General features: G+C 42.6%; 1 protein-coding gene across 1 annotated transcript; it reads right to left on the bottom strand.

The window, feature by feature from the left end:
* Positions 1–526: 526 nt before the first annotated feature.
* Positions 527–20,851, bottom strand: ACER2 (alkaline ceramidase 2). The gene is made up of 6 exons (XM_007423477.3): positions 20,463–20,851; positions 16,272–16,386; positions 14,620–14,761; positions 8,623–8,760; positions 7,160–7,297; positions 527–5,900 (listed from the first exon to the last, which is right to left on the bottom strand). The coding sequence occupies exons 1-6, from the start codon at positions 20,568–20,570 to the stop codon at positions 5,714–5,716; spliced, it is 828 nt and encodes a 275-aa protein (XP_007423539.1). The 5' UTR covers positions 20,571–20,851; the 3' UTR covers positions 527–5,713.
* Between the last annotated feature and the right edge of the window lie 1,544 nt (positions 20,852–22,395).

Genomic DNA, 22,395 nt, shown 5'->3' with positions numbered 1-22,395 from the left:
TGGGTTCAAACTAGGAAGACCCAGGTTCCAGTCCCCACTCAGCCACGGAAGCTCCGTGGGTGTGTCTGAGTCAGTCTCTCTCTCAGACTTCACCGAGTGGCGTTTGTGGGCAAAAACAGGCAGGGGGAATGCCATAGACAGCACCTTGAGCCACAGGTCAAGAGGCAGTGTGTAAGTCAAACACGCATGTTCTCAAAGGACGGCCCACATGTGCTGGATGTCCCAGCAGAAGGATTTCTCTGCCACTAACAAGGTCATAGGAAGAAAACCACATAGAATCACTCCTGAGTGCTTCAATGGAAGCCAGGAAGATGGCTCCAGATTGTTTTGAACCTAACGTGAGGGAAATTCTCTAAAAAGAAACCGTGACCTCCTTTCTTTGTCAATCCACAGATGTCCCTCCACAAGAAGATATTTGGATTCCTAGGGTTGATTCTGTATCTGTCCCAGTGTGATCCAAATACAATAACCATCCACAAATGTTCATAAATACTTTATAAAAGTATGCAAAATTCCATTTTCAGTACCTTTCATAAAGTTCACCATTTACAATATGCAGCAGAAACTGAAAATGCAAATAATAATAATAATAATAATAATAATAATAATAATAATAATAATGATGATGATGATGATGATGATGATGTTATATACTGCCTGACTCCCAGCGATCCTGGGCAATTTACAAATGGTTAAAAACATTTAAAAACCAGAAAAAAACAAAAAAGAAACAAAGATGGCAGAGATAAGAAATAAGAGATTTGGTAAACCTTGGGGATGTAAGACATGAAAAGGAATCTTTACACATGGCTGTATTCCATGTGCTGAATCTTCCACGCCCAGAGAATAATACATTACATGAAATGTATATAATTCAACATTAAAAATGCAAGTATCAGATACTACCATAAGCAGACTCTCAATACAGATAGGAAGAACAGACACTAAGTACCATTGAAATGGGGATGAAATCCAACTGCAAGCTCAAAATTAAGTATGATGGCATGGCAGTAGTTTCTACTACTAGAATAAGAGGCCTATTCCCCTTCCCCATTGCAGGTTTCCAAATATTCTCAAGCACCAGCGCGTGTGCTGAACACATACATGAGGAAGAAAATTCTGCTGTCTGAACAGAAATCTACTTGCATGGAGCTGGATTTTATCCCGAATAGTTTTTTTTTTAATTTCAAACCAAAATCACAATTCACATAAAATTCAGTTTAATTCAGTAGGAAGTCCTTTTGAGTATACAATTAAAATGATGAAGCTTCTTGGTGTTTTTTTTTTAAATACAAACAAAACTGAAGAGATTTCTAGCCAATGACCCATACAATATACACTTGGTTTTCCCATTTGTCCTATGCATGCTATCTACCTCCCTTAGTTCTGTATTTTATGAAACCCTTCAGTTCCACATTCTACCAAAAAAAAAAAAGCACAGCAATAAAAGCGATTACCCCCAAATATAGTTTATTACAATCACAGAATTTGCTGTTCCCAAGATATATCCAATTTTAGTGCAAAATGTTTATTTATCCATTTAGTAGCCCTGCCCATTTTCCCTAAGTATGTCTGTAAACACTGCTGAAATTCTGTATATCCAGGATGAGCAACAACTATCATTTCCCTTTTATCGGGCAGCAGTCATGGAAGATGAACGTGGGAATTGCATAGACCTCTGGTTCTCTAGATCAGTGGTTTCCAGAGTGGTATGGCTGTATCCCAGGAGTGTGCAAGATGATCTATTGAGGTTCAGGAAGAAAATATTAAAATGTCTATATTTATTTTTATCTCAAAATAAGAAATTAATCTATACTAAAAATAAAATATCAGGGTCTATGTTTTATAACGCACATATTAGTACAATAATACTGTATGGATATAATTTATAAATCAATAAACACAAATACATGGAGAGGCCATAATCAAAAAATTTTTATTGATAAGAGTACACAATCAAAAAAGTTTGGAGACCACTTCTCTAGATTATCGCTTATATTTTGAACTCACTTTTGAGCAAGAGGTTCCAAAGGAACCATTTTATTACAATACAGCAGTGAAGAAGAGCCACTTGGTCATCAACAGAAAACTGAGTGGACTTTGCATAAAAGCTTACTGGATTTTACAAGATCATCAAGATACTAATCTTGATACCCTAATCAAGTGGTTACATCCCAGGGAAATCACAGTATCAGTTACTATTATGAATAAGGGAAAGAAACACAGCCTCTAGCAGATGCTTTCAGACTTATTAACAATGTACCTGAGAACGATCAAATCTTCTAACCTTTAAAAAAAAAACACAAGAACCCATATGCAAAGATGTTATCAGCATCATAATCTATGTCACTGCAGAATGTGCTATATATAAAGTATTTAAATGAAACTGCACTGTTGCAGCTGAAGCTAAGAAAATTTGTATTTTTTTTTTCTGAGAATGAGACGGAAAATACTTTTTTGTTTTGCATAACTGAATTGGTGTTTTTCTCATTAAATTAGAGTTTTTCTCATTAAACAGTGCCCCAGTATTAACTGTTTACTAGAAAGATCCTTTCCATATTTCCCCCAACAAATCCAATGGCTTCATCCAATTTTTGAGTAGATTTTTTAAATGTCCACTTTCATATCTTCAAATATCTGTACAGCCTTGTGCAGTTGTTCAAACAAATGCTGGTTTCATTTCAGATGTGGGTAGTGGAATTGATTAAAAGAAGCCGTAAGAATACTTTTTTGATGTTGCTGATAAAGACAGAAAACATCAGAAACATCTAAGAAAATACTTAAATAATATTATGCTACCATCTAATCCTAAAAATATTGTTTTCCAAACTCAAAAGCTTATGCCCCAAATTGCTAAAGTAATTTGAAAATAGGTATTTCTTGGTCTGTTTTTATTTTCTTGTAACACTACAAACAAATATTTCAGGATTCAAAAGCTTGATGGTAATAGCAATTAATAATTGCAAACTAAGGGGAAAACATAACTTTTTAAATAATTAAAGCTACCTGTGGCCCTTCAACACTCATTTTATAATACCCAGAACACCCAGATTTTGCTGCTGATTCTCTGAAGCACAACTGCCAATTTTCAGTGGCACATTTTCCCCAAGGTTGGCTTGTTTTAATTAAAAAAGGGAAATTCATCCTTTAACATCCTACCCTTCCACCCTCATCACATTCTCAGCTCTGCCACTGCATTTTCCAGAAACCTCCCAACGAAACTGCAACACCCAGCAGCAAAAGCGTGGCCTGAGCTGCTGGAAATCGTTTAGGAATACCAATAAAACAGCTAACAAGCCAAGTGTTGAGCCTCCTGCCTATCCCCTACTATAACAAACTGAAGCCCCCCCCCCGCATAACTCAGTCTCAGACCTTGCCCCCAACTCAGACAACTCTGTCTTATGGAATTAAGGGTCTGGGCCAGTAACTGGAGTCCCATTGGAGAGACATGGGGAGGAACTGGTACAGTATGGCTATCTCATTGCTGTGCTGGTAAATTCATGTACACTCATTTTGCCACCGGTTGGCCAATGAAACCTTAAGGGGAGCTTCTGTGGATGGTTCTAATGTAGACTGTCCCAGCTTCACTGAAGGTGCTCCCTTCTGCCTTGCACACCCACATGGATGTGAGAAATTCAGGGCAACAACAACAGGTGACATATAATCCTTGCATCTCCCTGTCACACAGCTTTGAAAAGTACAGATGTGTCTTCCACTCTTCAACGGTAGTACCAAACACTACGTAGCTCATACAAAAAAGGGGGGGCACTGAAGTAGCAGCTGCCTCTCTCGTCCAAAAGTGGCAGAACAGGCCACGCTGAAAGAGCCTTGTGGCACTCAGCAAGAGGCATGGAAGTAGGCCAGCCCAGGGCTTCCCCACACAGGTACAGCTTAGTCTCAGCAAACTAGGTGCTCCCACTTTGGAAAAGGTTTCACATGGCCAGTGGCTCTGAACTGGAAAAGGTGGCCCCATTTATTCAACACTCCATGCAACATTTCTGGCAATGCATCAGGGAACTGAGCAGCCATAGCCAAATGAAACAGAACGAAACAACCCCTCCCCCGCTTTTACTTTGATGATCAAGCTCAGATATTTACTCAACTTGGCCCATCATCGATCAAGTAACTCTTTTTAATTGCAGTGAGTACTTTTTTTTTACAATTACATCTTGGCTTTGTATCCAGGGATAGAAACGCCTATTTTGCTTTTGCATATGCTAAAAAACAAACCAACTCATCTGTAACTTATATTTTCCATTTTCACCCAAACCACTAAATTGTGACATATGTTTGGTTGGGAATGTCAGTGATAAGACACTTTACAATTAAGCATCATATCAAGTTGGATTTAAATGCTCTGTTTGCTTAAGATACAGGATAACTATGTACAGAGAGGACGCCTTTAAAAAGCCATGTTAAAAGCCCAAAATTCAGAGTACTCATTACAAGGTCATCTACAGGGTCAGTCAAAAAAGTCAAAATGGTGACTGTACAACTGAAGCCCCCTTTTTTTCCTGCATCACAAATAAAAAAGGCTGGACTTTGACCACATGGTCAGGGGCACCAGTCTGACTTTGTTGACCCCCAGACATGAGTTTAAACAGATGTTAAAATATTTCAGAATCTGGGAACATCACTAACTTATGCGCAGTTTGGGAAGCTTTCGTGCCCGCACAAGCCAAAGGACTGAATCTTTGCTGTCCTTCAGGTATATCTGCTTGAAAGTGGAAATGAATAATGAGGCTTGATTGCTCTCTACATAACTTCTAAAACTTCTAAAAGTGTGTCATGGCAACAAGTGGCAAAAAAACAGAGGATAATTAAACTCAAAGCTTTCCAAGCTCATTTGTTTGCTTGCAAAGAACATAGAATTAAAATAGAGATTGAGAGATAAATTGCTTTTTGCAAAAATCTGGTAGATTATTGCTGAATTGCTCTCCTTCCAAGAACTCAGCTGAAATTACTTAACTGCCTGGAGACCAAGTAAAGCCCCACAACCAGTCATATCAAATATGACTTTTACTCCTTCACCGACTTCCTTAATCAACATGGATTTTTTCCTACACCTCATTTCCTGAACTGTAGTAAAATAAGTCCCATTATATATGGATAAAAACATATGTTCTATGATATATTGATGGATTAAGAAGAGAGCCAGCTTCTCACAGATTGTTCTCCTCTCCAAACTGACAACAGAGTTTAAAGGGATTTCATTTGCTCAATTAATGTGCAAATATACACATGTAGCAGAGAAGAGGCATTTGCAAAACAATTCTATTAAACCCTTAATACACAAATCTGGTGATTATTTCCCAACTAAAACACATATATAAACACACTCACAGAGACAGACACCCACTTCCCACTCTTCCTTGCTTAATGTGGCAGGATAGGATGTCCCCAAGTTCCAAAATTCCTTGCCCACCAAGAGCGACAGGCAGTCAAAGAAATAGGGAAATTTTTTTGGGGGGGGGGAGGGAAGTAGTGGAAATACAGGTGTTCTGCTTTCTGTGTTTCCTAATTGTGCCGATTCAGGCTTTCCTATACCAGCTTTAGAGCCACCCAAAACAAGCTTTTGAGGTTTTACAACCTCAGCAGGTGTCTTGCGCTTCTCAGTCAGAGAGCAAGGACCCTCTCGTGCAATCTTCCTGCTAGAGAATCAGGCCCTTTGGAGGAAGAGCAAATAAAGATGATGGGACGGGTCCACTGCCTTTCAAGTAATCTTGAGGGGAGACTTCTTGTGAGCACAGAGGAGAGTGACATAGGGGACCCCGATGAATGCCCACTTCTCACTGGGCCAGAACTTAATGACTGGACCTTGTTCAGGAATCTCGGAGACTGCATCGAAGTAGGCGAAGCAGACACAGCCCAGGTAAGCTGCAATACAGATGAGGATGTGCCTGAGAAGACAGAAGCAAAACAAGGAATAAGGTTGGCTTTGGTGTAAATCAGTGTTGTCCAAACTTGGCCACTTTAAGATGAGTGGACTTCAACTCCCAGAATTCCCCAGCCAGCATGGGGAATTCTGGGAGTTGAAATCCACTCATCTTAAAGTGGCCAAGTTTGGACAACACTGGTGTAAGGTATTCACAAGGAGGAGCATTGCTTGTGCTCAGTGGAAATAGCAAAGTGCGGACGTTTACAGGGAAGAGAAACTGGAGAAGCATCCTCAAGAAATGGAGAGGTTTTGTATGAATTTTATTTTTCTACTACTCTTAAAGCAGCGTAGAAAAAGTTCAGTAGCTGCTCTGCCATCTGTTGCACCCTAGCAACAGATTGTACAACATAGCGTGCACGTTGTGAAAGCAAGCTTCAATCCCAGGGCTCAACATGGTGATACTTTGAAGAGAGAGGGCCCAGGAGGGGTTGTTAAGACTTTTATATGTGCATCGGCAACTTTTTCCTCTCTAGAGAGGAAAGAAGGCAATTTAACTTCCTTTCCCAGAGATACTGATTTGAGGAGTCACAGTATGAACCGGCTGTTTCTCTGAGAACCGCATCTCCAGTTCAAGGGGAATATGGTTCAAGTCAGGATTCGAAGCAAGAATGGAGGTAATTCTTGGTTTGTGGGCCGCCTGAAGTCACTGGACTATTTTTGTGACTCCAAAGATCCTGAGACTTTCCTGCTGAAATCTGACAATCTGTCAAAAATAGGAGACACCATTGATTGTAGCTGGGAAACAATGTTTTAAGCTTTACAGCAGACTTCCAACATTGTTTCTCCAGTAAGCCATCCCTACTAACAGCGTCCCTCCAAAACCCCAGCTTTGTCCCGTATGTGATCCCATCCGCTACGGTGCGTCATTGTTCTGCCCACTGTGACTTGCACCACCTCCTCCCAAAAACAGCCTCTGGCTATGGGAGGATGTGAGCCCTGGCCCAGCAGCTTACTTATCCTTGGGAATGCTAATATCCTGTTATGCTACTATGAGTGTACGCATGGGACAGCAGAAAAGTATTTTTCTACCAGAAATTATTTTGTTAGTGCTGTCTAACTTGGCTGATTCAAGGGACAAACTAATAATGAAATCACCAAAAACACCTTAAACCAGGTCTGATTTTAATGTGAAACATACCAAGAAATTGTGCTGCTATAATGAAACGGATAATGACCAGCAAAGGGGAATACTTAAAATAGGGGAACAAAAGTAGGACTCACCATACGCAATGTAAATAGGGAAAATTAAAAGATGACCAGATCTCACAAAATACTTTGTCACTAATCCAACAAAATAGTGCCAACATCCACCACAGGCCAGAAAACAGTCCCAGCTTATACACTCGCACGTTGTCACACCTAGAAGCAAAATTGATAACTGGGAGTTACATCAGCAACAGTATAAACTGAAATATCAGAGGTAGGAATGTCTGCAGGGTACGGTCCAAAAAGTCAAGATGGAATGATCAAAGCTCTTCCCAAAAAACATGCAGGGCTTTGGTCATACCACCGTGGCCACTACCTTGACTTTTTGGACCATACCTTGTGGATACTCCTGATCAGAAGCATGCAACCATGCTTGATCTTACTGGATTTATTCTGCTACATAAGGGGTGGCCTTGAGGAATTCTGCTTGCTTCTGCACCAACATACCACCACCTGAGGCTATTTATTCCTGTAATAACAGGGACTTGCCATGTTTGCTTGAGACGCAATTGGAGCAAGATGATTTTTGCTTATTGAGAAAAAAAACTAGCATCTATGAAATTTCTTCCATTACTTCAATTGTGGTACAGATTTGGTATTGTATATACATGGTTTACATTGATTACATATGTACGTTCTTTACATGGCACCCCTATGCTAGTCCACAATTTATGATTATGAGGTTTTTTGAACCTTTACCAAGGATGGTTTGAATCTTCATTGATTGCTCTCCTGTGGTACAGCATCCAGTTCAGGTTCTACATTTAGGGGAGTATTCTCCTTTGTTTGCCAATAATCACCAGCAGAGCTTCTAAAGGACTCAGAAAGAGGCTCAGTAAACACATGCTACACCAGAAGTTGCCAGCTTCAATTTAAGTGATGTGTTATGCAAGTTGTGAAAGGGGGGAAAGAGTACTTCTCTAGGACCACACTGCTACTGAAAAAGCCAAATGACAATTTTTCACTAGAAATTGGATGAGAAAGATCTACATCACTAGTTTCCTCCACCCTGTGATCTCATCTTTGGGACTACTTAGTACAGAAATTTGAAGCACATCAATTTATCACTGCATCAACTCATCTGTCTAAAATATCTTTCAGAATGTTTGGAATGTTTGTGACATCACTTAAGCAACTCTCTACATTACTACAGATAGCCCCCAGTTTAAGAACGAGTTCCGTTCCCAAGGTCTGTCCTTAAGTTAAATTTGTATGTAATCTGGAAAAGTATTATTATATAATGCTGTATAAGTAGTTTTGTGTAATTAACTCAAATCATTGTGTATTTAACTCAAATTTTGGTGCAACAGGCTTGTTTTTAACCATGGGTCATCCTTAAACCAGGCGTTTTTGACTATCTGTATTATGGGTCTGTAATTTTACCCTACCCAAATATAGGTTGTGCCTGGAACACAAGCTACACCAGCATACAACTAAACATAAATAATCTGCTTTGTCTCAGTCAGTCTAATACCTACCTTTTAAGCTCTGCAATAAGCAGGGCGCTGCAGGGAAGGCCTAATGTCATCAACGAGATGTTATTAATGGCGGGCTTAACAAAGGCAAGGCACGTAGTGACTCCAGAAAGAATGCCAACTGCTGCTTTGAACCGGCCCCTGCAAAATACATGTATTTTTAAACAGCATCACTCGAATGAAATAAATACATAAAAACAGGTGTCAACAACTATTTGCATGGTATAACTGATGCAACATGCTTCAGTTGTTCAAGAGAAGAAAAATAGCCACAAGTGTTGTAAACCCAGATGAGTTTATTTTAAGGGACTGTGCAGAATGGAGAAGCATATACATTACTTACCTAGAAAATGTATATACTGTCCAATCCCAATGACTTGTAAAAATATAATAAACCGAAACAATCACAGAATTCTGTAAAAGCCATTTAACTATAGATGCCTGGGTGAACATGTATAGTTTAAAACAGGGGTTCTCAAAGTATGGCCCGTGGGCCAGATATAGCCCGCCAGGGTCATTTATCCAGCCCGCCTGCCTGATTGGCCGCCGCCACTGTCTGTCAGAAGCCAAAGTGTCGGGAGCTGCAGGCGATGCACGAGGAGGGAGATCGCAGAGCTGGACTATTCTACATGACAGGTATGCCGGGTCCAGCGGATCCGGTGTGCATAGGAATTCATTCATGTTTTTTCCAAACTATAGTCCCGCCCCCCAACATTCTGAAGGACCGTGAACTGGCCCCGTTTAAAAAGTTTGAGGACCCCTGGTTTAAAACCTCTCTCCAGCAACAAGGGGAGGGCCTAGTTCAACTCCAGCAACAGTTTGTTCCACTTGCATTGTAGAAAAAACTTAAGTACTTACTGACATTAAAATGTATCAGTAGCAAAATCTGGAAATGGTGCCCTGTTATTGTTCCATGAATCAAAGGCAGACAGTACAGGGGTAAATTGTCCTATGCCTAACTTTGGTCTATGTTGTGTAAGGCTCTGTACACTGTAGCAAGCACCTTAAATTTAAAGCACCTTTAAATTCGGAAAGCAAATGGCAATGGTGCAGCTGTTTTGACATCTGGTGGTGCTATTCATCATCACACTCACCACCACACATTGCTTTCTGGGCCAAGTACAATTTTGGTGTTGACTTTAAGGGCAACCACATGAAGAGTGTGTTGAGGTTATGAGTGCATGGACCACCAACACTAGGTCTCTCTCCTCCAAAAGGAAGAAAGCCCTTTCCTTATCATGCGGCTATGTGGATGAGACCAAACTGTGAGCTTGATTCTGGAAGCCCATCTATGAAAGGCATATCTCCTGAGTCAGAGTCCAGTCCTGGAATCAGCAACACCTTCATCTTCTCTGGATGTAGCATTATCTTCTTCTCCTACTTTTTTACAGCTTAAAAGATCCATCTCTCTGCAGTAAGGTCATTCTCTTACTCAGAAAACCTCCTAAAGGCTTATCCATATCCCACTATGACTGGGGGATATAAGAATGGACAGTGTTGAAATTTTCGCTTGTTTAGATGAAGAAATATCCCAAATTTGGATCAACAAACTCAGAGATTATACAGCTTCCTCATTTCCAAACCTCAGGAGCTTTTCTAAGCACTGGACTGTGGAGTACCTTAGGGTTTGCACACTTTTCAGATTTGCTTATTCCCGTCCCACTGTCAGATCTTTGATTGTAATATATCTATATCTACATCTGATACACACACACACATACATGTAGGTATATATTCCAACTTGGATTAAGAAAAAAAAAATGATGACGACGACCAACCAAATCTAACAACAACTGAAAGCACATATTAAGCCTACTCTTACCCCCAAAGTCCTTTTTTTTTTTTTTGGCAACTCTTTTTATATATATTTCTTTAAAACAAATCAAGGAAGAAATCAGCCAAAAATGTCCAACATTGATAACCAAATTAACAGAAAAGGTAGCTGCTGGTGGCCAATTCTCACACAGGACACTATCTCTTACAAAATATGAAGGAGGCACCTCTGCAAAATTCAAGGCACATCTCATTAAGTTCCCCAGAATATCAACAGCCCTCCCTTTAAATGAGTCCTTATTCTATGGTCACACTCCCAAGTGCTAAATTTTGCTGCTACATAAGTGCAAAAAGGTAAATTTATAATTGGTCCTCTGAGAACCACCGCAGAACTGCTAGAAGAGTTTATGAATCGGCACCTGATTCTTACAACACAGAAGGTTTGGCAGCTGGCACCCCATTGCCTATTTCAACTGCCTACTTCTGAAGTAAGACAGCAGAAAAATGTTAGATTTCTTTTTAAAAAAGTATATGAAACTATATTAACAGAAACAATGAAAAGGGTGCCTGGTGAACAAGAAAAAAGGCATATAAGAATATGTTTACTGAAAAAAATGAGAATGCAAGGACAATATTGTATGTATATACAGAGAAAAAATCATTGCAAAGAATGTAGTCAAAGAGCAAATACCATAAGTCATATTAAAAGAGAGAGAAAATGCAGAACGATTTTGGAAATTAAAAAAAAATGCTTTGGAAGTGGAAGAGGGAGAAACACAGAGCCTGCAGCAGAGTGATTAGAATTAAAAATGAAAGTGATGATACAATTCTGGATGAAATTGAAGCAAGGGAATGCTGGAAGGGTTATTTTAGAGATTTATATGGGAATTATGGGGAGCCAGTTTGGTGTAGGCACCAGGCTAGAAATGAAGAGACTGTGAGTTCTAGTCCTGCGGAAGGCACAAAGCCAGCTGGGTGACCTTGGGCCAGTCACTCTCTCGCAGCCCTAGGAAGGAGGCAGTGGCAAACCATTTCCAAAAATGTTGCCAAGAAAATTGCAGGGCTTCATCCAGGCAGTCACCGGGAGTCAACAATGACCCGAAGGTACACACACACACAAAAAAGGGAATTATACTGATATGTCAAATAATAGAAATGGAACAAATACTGGGTTAATGCCCCCAAAAAATGATGAAAAGGAAGTAATAAATGCTGTGAGAGTATTGACATTTTAGAAGCAGGAAAAACTGACTGTCACCATCCTGGGGAAAAACAGCTAGTATACAATTTCAAGGCATAAACAAGCCTCAGAAAAGAATGCAAAAGTCACAAAGTTGGCTCCCTATTAAAGAGGAAAGGGTTTAAAATAAATCTGAATTATGAAAGCACTTTCAACCAGATTCTGGCAGAAAGGTCAAATCTGGCAGTAGGGGTGGGGGAGAAGTACAAAAGAGTAATGGATTCATATCATAACCAGAGAATATTAGGAAGGCCGAACATCACAGTTCAAGTCTCTGTAAAAACACTGCACTTCTGCACTTTTATTTGCTGGTTTGGAGACACCCCTGAACAGGACTTCTGCAGCTGTGCCTGGCTGGGTCAGACCCTCTGCCTATCTTGCTGACCACTGGGGTGTGCTCAGTGGCAGATGTCTCAAGCTGCTCCTGTCGTTGCAGTGATGTCAATAAATGTCAGCCACAACATTAACATCTGTTGAGCCACCTCTGGGCTCAACCACAATGTTACCCCAGAGTGACAGTATGCTGAAACACAGAAATGTTGTGGACCACCAAAAGGATGGGTGTCCACCAAACGTCTACTTTTTTAGACTTTTATATAGTTTAAAAAAATATTTACTGATTTTTGTTCAGTAAACCACCAACTTAGAAGCACATCTCTGAAGGGCTGGATATAAATACCTACACTGAAAGGGTAACTTCTTTAATCCAGATTGCCTGATGACAATGGGAGCTGTAGTTTAATATACATAGAAGGTGCTACATTTGGGGAAGTCTAAGCTATTTTTCATAACTTGTTACGTGGCAAATAAATCCTTGGGGAATAATCGGCCATATATTTATGATAGAGAGAGCGAAAGAAAGGGATTAATCTCAAATACAATACCGTGTTCCTCTCTTCCTTGCAGAGGGTCAGAGCTACATGTTAATCTTATAACAATATCAACAGAAGCAAATATGTGTAGCTCAGGGTTGAACTGTGGAGTCCTTGGGGTTCTCTGAGCTTGGTTGTTTTCTTGCAAACATTTCGTTACCCGGCTAGGTAACAACCTCAGTGCTAGAATGGAATGGGGTTTGCCCTCTGTTTATATACAGTGGCATGCCCTGCCAGTGTTGGTGGGGGTGCGGGTTTTGTTTTGTTCCATTTTTTTTCCCTCTGGTAATTCCTTGATTAAGGCATTGTTTACTGCTTGTATGTCTGGTGGTAATCTTGGTGTTAATCTCTGCTTATCTGGGTGATGATTGCTGGTGAAGAGATGTTCTGGTCTTTTGTTTTCCTTTCTTTTGTCTCTTTTGAATAGTGTATAGACGTTGTTTATCTCTATGTGCCTGTTGATGGCTGCATTGTCTGGATACCAAGCTTCCAAGAATTCTCTTGCATTTTTGGATTTAGCTTGGTCTAAGATGCTGACATTTTCCCAGTTAAAACTATGGTTAAGTCTGTCCACAACACTAATCAAGGAACTACCAGAGGAAAAAAACAGAACAAAACAAAACCCACACCCCCACCAACACTGGCAGGACATGCCACAATATATAAATGGACAGCAAACCCCACTCCCTTCTAACACTGAAGACGTTACCTAGCCGGGTCACGAAACGTTTGCAAGAAAACAACCAAGCCCAGAGAACCCCAAGGACTCCATAGTTATAACAATATTTTTGGGAAGAGTAGTTGCTGAGGGATTAGACCAGTATTTCTCAACCTCAGCAACTTTAAGATATGTGGACATATCTTTAACATATCTTAAAGTTGCCAAGGTTGAGAAACACTGGATTAGACCAACCATCTCTAACCCAATGCCCTCTCATTACTCCAGCATCTGCCAACAGACAGGCCACTGGGAAAATCCTGAGCCTTTTCATAGCTTTTTTTCCCTTGTGTCAGCATTTCAGTCTGTCCGACATTATCAGTAACATATAAGACAAGCATTCTAAGTACCGAAGAACTGAATGCTACATGAATGGCAGCTATAATGTATTGACCCACTCTGAAGAATCCAGGCAGAAGAATTACAGATTCCAGTAAGACCAAACTCACCCAGAACAAACAGGCTTAGCAACATCACAGAATGGGAATATATTCTTCCTAACTGTATAAGTTCCACCAAGACTTTAACATTTATCTTTTTTTTTTTTGCATCACTGGCCACTCAGATACTCTCTCCTTCACCTTAAAATCTGTGGATAAACTGGGAGAAGATCCCACTTTGTCCTCTGCTTTGTTTGTCTACCACAGCCAGCAACAGTAGGAAGACCATAACAGAGGGAGGGTAGCTCCAGGGCATATTGGAGAAGCTGTAACTGAACTAATTCCCACTCTGCTTGTCTATATACAGTGGAACCTCGGGTTACGAATTTAATTCGTTCCGTGACTCTGGTCGCACCCCGAATTGGTCACAACCTGAAGCAAATTTCCCCATAAGGTTCAATGTAATTACCGTTAATCCGTTCTGGCGTGGAGGACAGGGAGGTGGCTATTGCTTGGAGGGAGAGTCCCCCTCCCTACGACTACGTGTCAGGGGCGGAAAATGGCCGTGGACCACATGTCAGGGGTGGAAAAATGGCTGTGGACCACGTGTCGGGAGGAAAAATGGCCGCGGACCACATGTCGGGAGGAAAAATGGCCACGGACCACGTGTCAGGGGCGGAAAATGGCCGCGGACCACGTGTCAGGGGCAGAAAAATGGCCGCGGACCGTGTCACGGGAGGGAAAATGGCCACGTATCCTGTTCGTACCCCGAGGCGGAGTTCGCAAACCGAGGTAAATTTTTGCGGCCGGAGCTGGTTGTAACCCGAAAAGTTCGTTAACAGAGGCGTTCGTAACCCGAGGTACCACTGTACAGTTAAACTTAAATCTAAAGCTAGCTTACAGCACAGGAGTTCTAATTTCCTACACTTATCTTTGTCAAGTACTGTCTTTTTGTCTTTCTTCCTTCAGGAAAACAGTCACAATGTTACGGCACCAATGCTTTCCAGAGATATTTACCTGTCGTTCCTAAACATTTTGGGTAGATACCTTCTGGGGAACCACATAGCCAGAGCACACATCAGAACCCAAAGTATAGCAAGTTCATCCAGCATCTGACCCAGGAAACTAAGCGTAGCATGGAAGTAGACAGATCCAATGCCTAGAGATATATAGTAAAGAATTATTATTTTATCATGAAGACATGCTCATATCATTGTTTCATAGTGACTGTCTGAAAATTAAGTGTTTACATGTTAGCTGAAACACACATGGTGAAAAGCTAAGTTATAAAAGAAAGGCAACTCCCGCCCCCATAAAATCAACATTAATTTTAATGCACTTTCCCCCCCAAAATCTTCAATCTGTGAAGATTTTGCCTGGCCAGTCAGTCTGATACAAATGTTAATTCAGAGCTCCTTAAAAGCACTGAAGCAGGAAAATTCCTGCCTAGTCCTTTTGTCTAGGGCAGGGATTCCCAACCTGGGGTGCCCATATCTCCAGGGGGTGCGAGATGGAATTTCAAGGGATGCGACAATTTTATGCACTGAGTTAAAAGCTTATTTTTTTTAAGTTCAATTTGCTCCCCCGCATTAGAAATTAGACTTCTTCATCTTCAAATGTGATATTACTTTTGTAGGGGGTGCAAACATGAATCAAACATTTCCTAGGGGTGTGAGGCAAAGAAAAGGTTGGGAATAATGAGTGATTTTTCCTATATAGTTATTATTTTTTATTATTATTATTAGATTTTTATCCCAGGTTTTTTTTAATATATATTTGGTCAACTCAAGGTGGTGAACATACGTAATACTCCTGCCTCCTCTTTTCCCCACAACAATAACCACCCTGTGAGATAACTGGACTGAGAGGGAGTGACTGGCCCATCGCCACCCAGCCGGCTTTCGTGCCTAAAGGAGGCCTAGAACTGAGTCTTCTGTTTCTAAGCCAGAATCTTAGTCACTACTCCAAACTGTTCTCCCCATTCACTGAGCACCAGTTATACATTTTGGACTTCACATCAGCTCCAGGCAGTTTGAACAGACACACAGGAGTGTGGAATTTTTAGTTCAAAGTATCTGGAGAACACTGAGTTGCCTACCTAGCTGAAGACAGTGCCAAGAGGAAGTTTTGTCATAGAAAGATTGCTAGTGTGTGGCTTTATTAATTTAATGGTGTTTAAATTATGCTTTGATGATAGTATGGCACAATCCAATCCTCAGTCTAGGAAGAGACATGGAGTGCAATCTGGCTTATCCAGCACGTAAGAATAAGATTAAACCATGGGGTTGCAGGGTGTTTCTCTCTGTGTGTGTTTTAACTGCTGGGTATTGCTTTGGATTCCTATGGGAAGACAACTTATGGGCAAAAAGAAATAACATAACTTAGTAAAAACTGGATTGCTACATAGGTAGTAGCAGCCAAAGGAACCAGTACAGTAAGATGCACACTTTAGTAAGACTATTGCATGGTACATTAAGGGGGTTGCACTGGGATCAATTTGTAATACTGTACTTTGTTTTGAGTTATATATTCTGCTTCTGAATTAGTTGTACGCTTACACCCCACACGCAACTGAGACATCTTTTGGTTTCATGGCAGTACCTCATTTAAAAATGAAAATACAACTCCTAAGTTTCATGTCACACCCTGGAAAATGCAGAATAACTTACCTACAACCACCAGCAAGGTCCATATTAAATATATTCCACTGTTGAAGCAGGTTGCGTATTGTCGGAATAAGCACATACATATGGGGGGCAAGACGAAAAACAAGATGTTGCTTATCTAGAGAGAAAAGTGAAAAACATTTAAATAAGCAGAAAGAAATTACAGAAGAATTTTTCTACCATTCCTTCTCTCTGGAAGGAATTTTGCACCATTAATCAAGAGTGAGCCTTACCAGTCATAAAAAGAGGAGACAGTAATTAATCAGCATGCCTCTGTTTTTACTGCATAGAGCAGCCTTTAGGGCAAAGGCGGAGGTGAAATCTCCCTATGTGGTGTTGTGACATATTTGTGAGATTTTTTTTGCCATTAAAATTGCTCACATTTGCTTAGTGCCATTCGAACAAGATTTTGTGAGATGATCTGGGATTCTTCTGAGTTTGTAGAGATCAAGGGAGTAAAGAGAGCTCTCCACAGGATGAGCTCTACCATCTACTACCTGGCTCCTTTAGGCAGCCAAGTGGGGTACATGTTGCTGGGGGCCACGCCTCAATTCAGTTGTATTGGACAACAACTGCCCAATCTCCAAACTTCCTATGGGGGAAGATTTCAGAGGTGGTAAGCTTCAGCTACAGAGGATCCTACAAGAAACGGGTTATTCGGATCTCTTCAAGTCAGGATCTACCCCGGGCAGGTGTATACAGGTAGTACTCGCTTAATGACTGTCCTGTTTAGTGACCAATCAAAATTACGATGGCCCTGAAAAATTAAGGTAGTCCTTGAGTTACAACAATAATTGGGACTGGAATTTCCATCACTAACCGATGTGGTCATAAAGCATGACATCACGTGACCGCATCACTTAGCAATGGCACTCCCAGCATTCCCGGTTGCTGTCGTTAAACAAATTCCACCATTTGTTGGGTGTGTTGTTCCACCCAGATCCAAGCCACACCCAGCTTGGTCCCTCCCATCCCCAAGCCTCGGTAAGATAAGGGACCGCCTCCTCTTCAACTCCCCTACCCACCTACCTCCCCATCTCTGCTCTTTGGCCGCCTTATACTTCACCGCCTCTGCTGGCCCTGCCACCCTTGCCACCCTGCACTTGCTGGTCCTGCCATCCCCAGCTGACCTTCGCCGTCTACCTCCTACTGCTGATTAGGCGTGCCTGGTCTGGCCCTATGCAAGGCCATGCCAGGCCTTCTTCTTGAGGCTGCTTGTGCCATTTTCCAAATAGCTTGCACTATTCTCCAAATAGTGCACATCATTCTCACAATGCTTCAGAAGGCTTCTGAGGCCATCTAAAATCTTGCGAGAAAGCTACACCCGCCAGTCTCCAAATCACGCGCGCTGTTCTCGCAAAGCTTCTGAGGCCTTCCAAAGCATCGCGAGAACAGTGCGTGCTATTTGGAGAATGGCGTGAGCAGCCTCAGGAACAAGACCTGGTGCTGCCAGCAGCTGCCTCGCATAGGGCCAGGCCAGGTGTACCTCATCGGTAGCGGAAGGAAGATGGCAAAGGTCAGCTGGGCGCAGCAGGGCCTGTAGAGCATAGGGCGGTGGGGGCGGCAGGGGCTTTACACTATGGCGCTGGGCTGGCTTGAGGCGGCACACCTCAGCAGTGGCGCTGGGCCTGAAGCAAAGCTGCCGCCGAGGACTGCCACTGTGCAGGGCAGCCAAAAGGGCAGAGTTGGGGGGGGGGGGGAAATAGGTAGGTTGGGGGAACTGAAGTGCCCCTGTGGTCATATGTGCAGGCAGGCTGCCAAGTACCCAAATTATGATCAAGTGACCACAGGGGCACTGCAACAGCTGTAACTTCAGGAACCAGACCATTCATTCAGCATCGCTGTAACTTTGAATGGTTGCTGAATGAATAGTCATAACTCAAGGATTAGCTGTATGTGACTTGGTCCTCACACTTACAACCATCGCAGCATCCTCACTGTCATGTGATTGAGATTCAGGTGTTTTGTAACCTGCAGGTGTTATTTTACAAACATTGCAGAGTCCCATTATCATGCGATTGCCTTTTGTACATTTCACAGTTGGCTTCCGACAAGCAGAGTCAATGGAGAAGCCAGCAGTAAAATTGCAAATTACAGTCACGTGATGTCTCGCTTAACAACCATGTCATTGAGTGACAGAGTTGCTGGTCCCAATTGTGGTTCTAAAATGAGGACTACCTATATCAGTGTTTGTGAATAAGACACAACCCCCTTCTGCTACAATATCATAAAACAAATCTTTCATGAGAACAGACAACCTGACAGGCCAAATTCCTACTACAGGACCTAAAGCTAGGTTAGCAAGAAATATAGTTAACAAAATCACCTCCAGCCAATCAAGTACATTGACTTCAAGTATAAAGTCAATGTACTTGATTGGCTGGAGGTGATTTTTTTTTTTTACATGTCCAAATAAAAAAGCAATTTAATTTAATTTGGAGGTTAAGGAAAGTGTGTGCAAGTTGGTAACTTTTGCAGACTTTTTTGCATGGTGAAATTATGGTCTTTATGATCTTCAAAGCTGTGCCTTTGTTTAGGACAGCACAACTTCTACACTGATGTGAATCTGTGGAGGAGTTTGTCAACCACTATAGCCTACAGTAACTGAATTTGTCCAGAATCCTCTTTTCCTAAATCAAAGTTAAAAATGATTGCAACAATGAGATCATTGCTTCGCTCTATTAATCAAATGCACTCCATTTAAGCTTTATCCTCCAATATGAAAAGCAAGCAAATTGCTTTCAGAGAAGGTGCTTAACTGAAAACAAAAACAATCCATCCATCCAGCAGGGCTACAAATCCTTCTTAATTCTTTTGGAATAAGAATACATATTCGCACACTTTGGGACTTTTCTGTCATCCTTCCGGATTTACATATTTCCTTTTAGTAAAAAAAGCATCAATGGCTGCGTTCACACTACATTCAAGTAGGTCAGAGATTAACTTAACCAGGTGAATTTAAGCAGGTCTAATTCACAGCGAAATGTTCACAACCCCCTAGCTTGGTTAGTGTTTTGGGGGGCGTAGTGTGCTGTGTGAACATTTGTTTAGTAAATTCATGCTACAATATATCCTGCAGATCCAAAAAAGGGGTTAATCCAGTAACCAGGTGCTGTGTGAATGCAGTGACCTCATAAGGCCCAAATTACTACTACTGTACTAAATGCATAAAGAGCACTGACCAGGTAACAAATCGTTTGCAAGAAAACAGCCAGGCTCAGAGAACCCCAAGGACTCCACAGTTCAACCCTGAGCTACACATATTCGCTTCTACTGGTATATGCGTAAAATACAAAGAACTAACTAGCCCTGTATCCTGCTGGCCTTTCACAAGGCACTAAAAACCTGGTTTTGCCTCAAGCCTGGGACCCTGTAAGCATGGGTAAGCCCATTTCATGGTTACTTTGAGCATTCTCAGCTGCTATTTTTACGCTATTTCTGTTGTTTTTGTTTGTTTTTTCTTGTTTTTATTCTGCTTTCATTGTTAGCCACCCGGGGTCACATATATGAGACGGACGGCCTACTAAATAACAAAATAAATAAATTCCTCTGTGTGGCTAGTCCATTATTTCTCAACTTTGGCCGTTTTAGGATGTGTGGATCTCAACTCCTAGAATCCCCCAGCCTGGGAGTTGAGGTCCACACATCTTATAGTTGCCAAGGTTGAGAAACGCTGGTCTGCTCAAAGTTGATGCTTAGCAAAACAGAACAGGATTATTTTTCAACTGCTTTTCAAAGGAGGCACTGGATATTTTACAAAATGCTAGCATTCTCACACGTTAAATTGTGGTCGTATAGCCGAGTTAAGCCGTAAACCATGGTTCACAAACCACAATGGCAGGGCTCCCTTATCACGTTAAACCACAGTGCAGCCCGCTCCATTACGGTTCAGTCAGTGCACCACCAGCCTAGCCACGGGGTTGATGAAGCGAGGGACCGACGCGGGGCGCCCTCTCTTTCCAGCCCACCAGGCAAGAGCTCAACTGGGCTATTCCAGGAGTGGTTCTCAGGCCAGCTCGCGTTCAGCGCTCAACTCTTTTCAAACCCCAGGCGAGCAGGGAAAACAAGCACGGGGCGACCGCAAGCGTCCTCCTGCGCCGAGCGCGCGATCCCTTTGCAAAGCCCTCAGCTACCTTACCAGTGCACGCCACGGACTGCCGCCCCAAGAGGCGGGTCGCTGCTCCCGATACGCACCGTGTTGTAGAACTCGGCTATGGTGGGCACGATGGTGTAGTTATCCTCGCACCAGTCCAGTTCGGAGCTGCCCGCCCTGAGATGATCCCACAGGAGGAGGGCAGTCATGGCAAAGCCCGCGCGTCGCCGAGCCGGCTAAGAAGAGGCTGCCCCGGAGAACAAACTCCGGGAAACGCTCAACGGGCTCAGCACAGCGCCGCTCAGGCTGCAGAAAGGTTCAGGAGGCCGCCCGGCTGCAGGCTCGCTGCCTGCGTCTTTTGTGTCTTCCACCGGATTAAGAAGCGTCCAGGCACCGCATCTTTGCGCCTCTCTCGGTCCCGATCTACTCCGGCGGCGGGGGCGGCTTTTGCACAGCAGCAGCGCACGCCTCCTCCCAGCTGATCCGGCCCCTGTCCGGGCCATCCCCATCGCGCCTGCGCAGTGTGCTGACTGCCGCGTGATCCTTTCTTCACCGCTGCCTCCCGCGCTGGCAGACGCTGCGTTCGGTCTGTAAACCGACGTAATGCACAAGGAGTTCTAGCAGCTTGAAGAGTGGTACAAAAGAATGGCGCTCAGCCAGTGTGGCTTGCACGATAAGCGAGAGCTTGGGGCATTCTGTCTGCGTCGTTGCAGGAGCCTTGGTCCGTTTGAACACTGTACGCCCCTTTTGAAAAAATGTAAAGCAAATTACTCTTCTTCAGTGTGGTTTTCAAGTGTGTTGGGTTCTTAATGCTTCCAGCGTCAGCTGATTCCTACATCCCCGGAAGTGTTCTGTGCAATCAAAAATATATTTCTTCTCTGCACTGGACGTAACTCCCAAATTAAGTGCTGAAAAAGTTGTGGCCTTTATACAGTGCACATGATACTTGTGAGATACTTATTGTGCAGAGAAAATGGTAAAATGCTACTTTCAGCTGCAGGTTGAATTAACTGCAAGTTCATATTTTTAGCTGTTCCCTGGAGATGGAAACTCATCCAAACTTCTGGAGGCTGCCCGAAGCAAAAGGCGAAATGTTGCTCCCATCTTCCATGACAAGGGGGCTTATATCTACAGGGGGATCTCTGGAAGTAAAAATACAACAAAAATTATTTGCGGTCTTTTCATCCTGCCCCAAATGACTTATGTGAGGCAGCTGTCACGTTCTGCACCATTGTACAGTTACTTCTCTGTCATAAAAGCATTCTTTACTGTTGCCTTTTCTCCACAAGGTGCTGATTTGCTACGTGCAGCAAGCAGCTTCGTCTTCAGCTCTTCCACTGAACTTGAGAAGGCATTTGTATTATGTTATTTCCCCCCTTCCAAGCTAGTGCAGCCTGGAATTCTATGGGTTCTGAGATCTGGTTCATCAGGAATCTAGAACAGAATGCAACTGAGGTGTCAAAGTGGGCTCACCTAATGCAGATGGGAGGTGAGAATTCTTCTCCTTCCTGGAAGTTCTGGGCTATTCCACGGGGGAACAGAACTTTCGCTCCTTCCACCAGTTGAGCCTTTCCCCACCTCTTTGAGCTCTAAGGGCCTGCCAGCAGTTAAAATTCGGTGTACCTGAAAAACTGGTTGTCTCATGCTGTAGGAGTCCACATAAGCAATATGCAGATACAGTGGCATCCGTGCGGGGGAGAAAGGGGGAGTCAGAGTGAGAAGCATTGTAGTGATACAAGCTCTGCCCCTCTTCCACATGCATTGTGAGGTAGCATACATGCCCTAAAGGGAGAGGAGCTCACGCTGTGGCAATGCTTTTGTCCTTCTGAGCCCGGAGGTGTCACTGTGCACGTAGTCTGGATTCAACGCTCACACATGCATATGGCCCTCTGGAATATGTCAGCTTCTGAAAGTTTCCGGAAGCCAAAATCGTGGAGGCCAATCAGATTTCCAGTGGGACTTGGTTCCACAGGGTAGGCACAAGATGCCATCTGTTAGTCCTGGAAGGCGGCTGTGGTGGAAACATTTTTGTTT

Source organism: Python bivittatus, unplaced genomic scaffold, assembly GCF_059951505.1.
Source record: "Python bivittatus isolate LINGU-HERP-01145 unplaced genomic scaffold, Pbiv_v1 ctg000850_np1212, whole genome shotgun sequence".
Taxonomy (NCBI): domain Eukaryota; kingdom Metazoa; phylum Chordata; class Lepidosauria; order Squamata; family Pythonidae; genus Python; species Python bivittatus.
The sequence above is the reverse complement of the archived record's forward strand: the minus strand, read 5'-3'. Positions and strand labels throughout refer to the sequence as shown.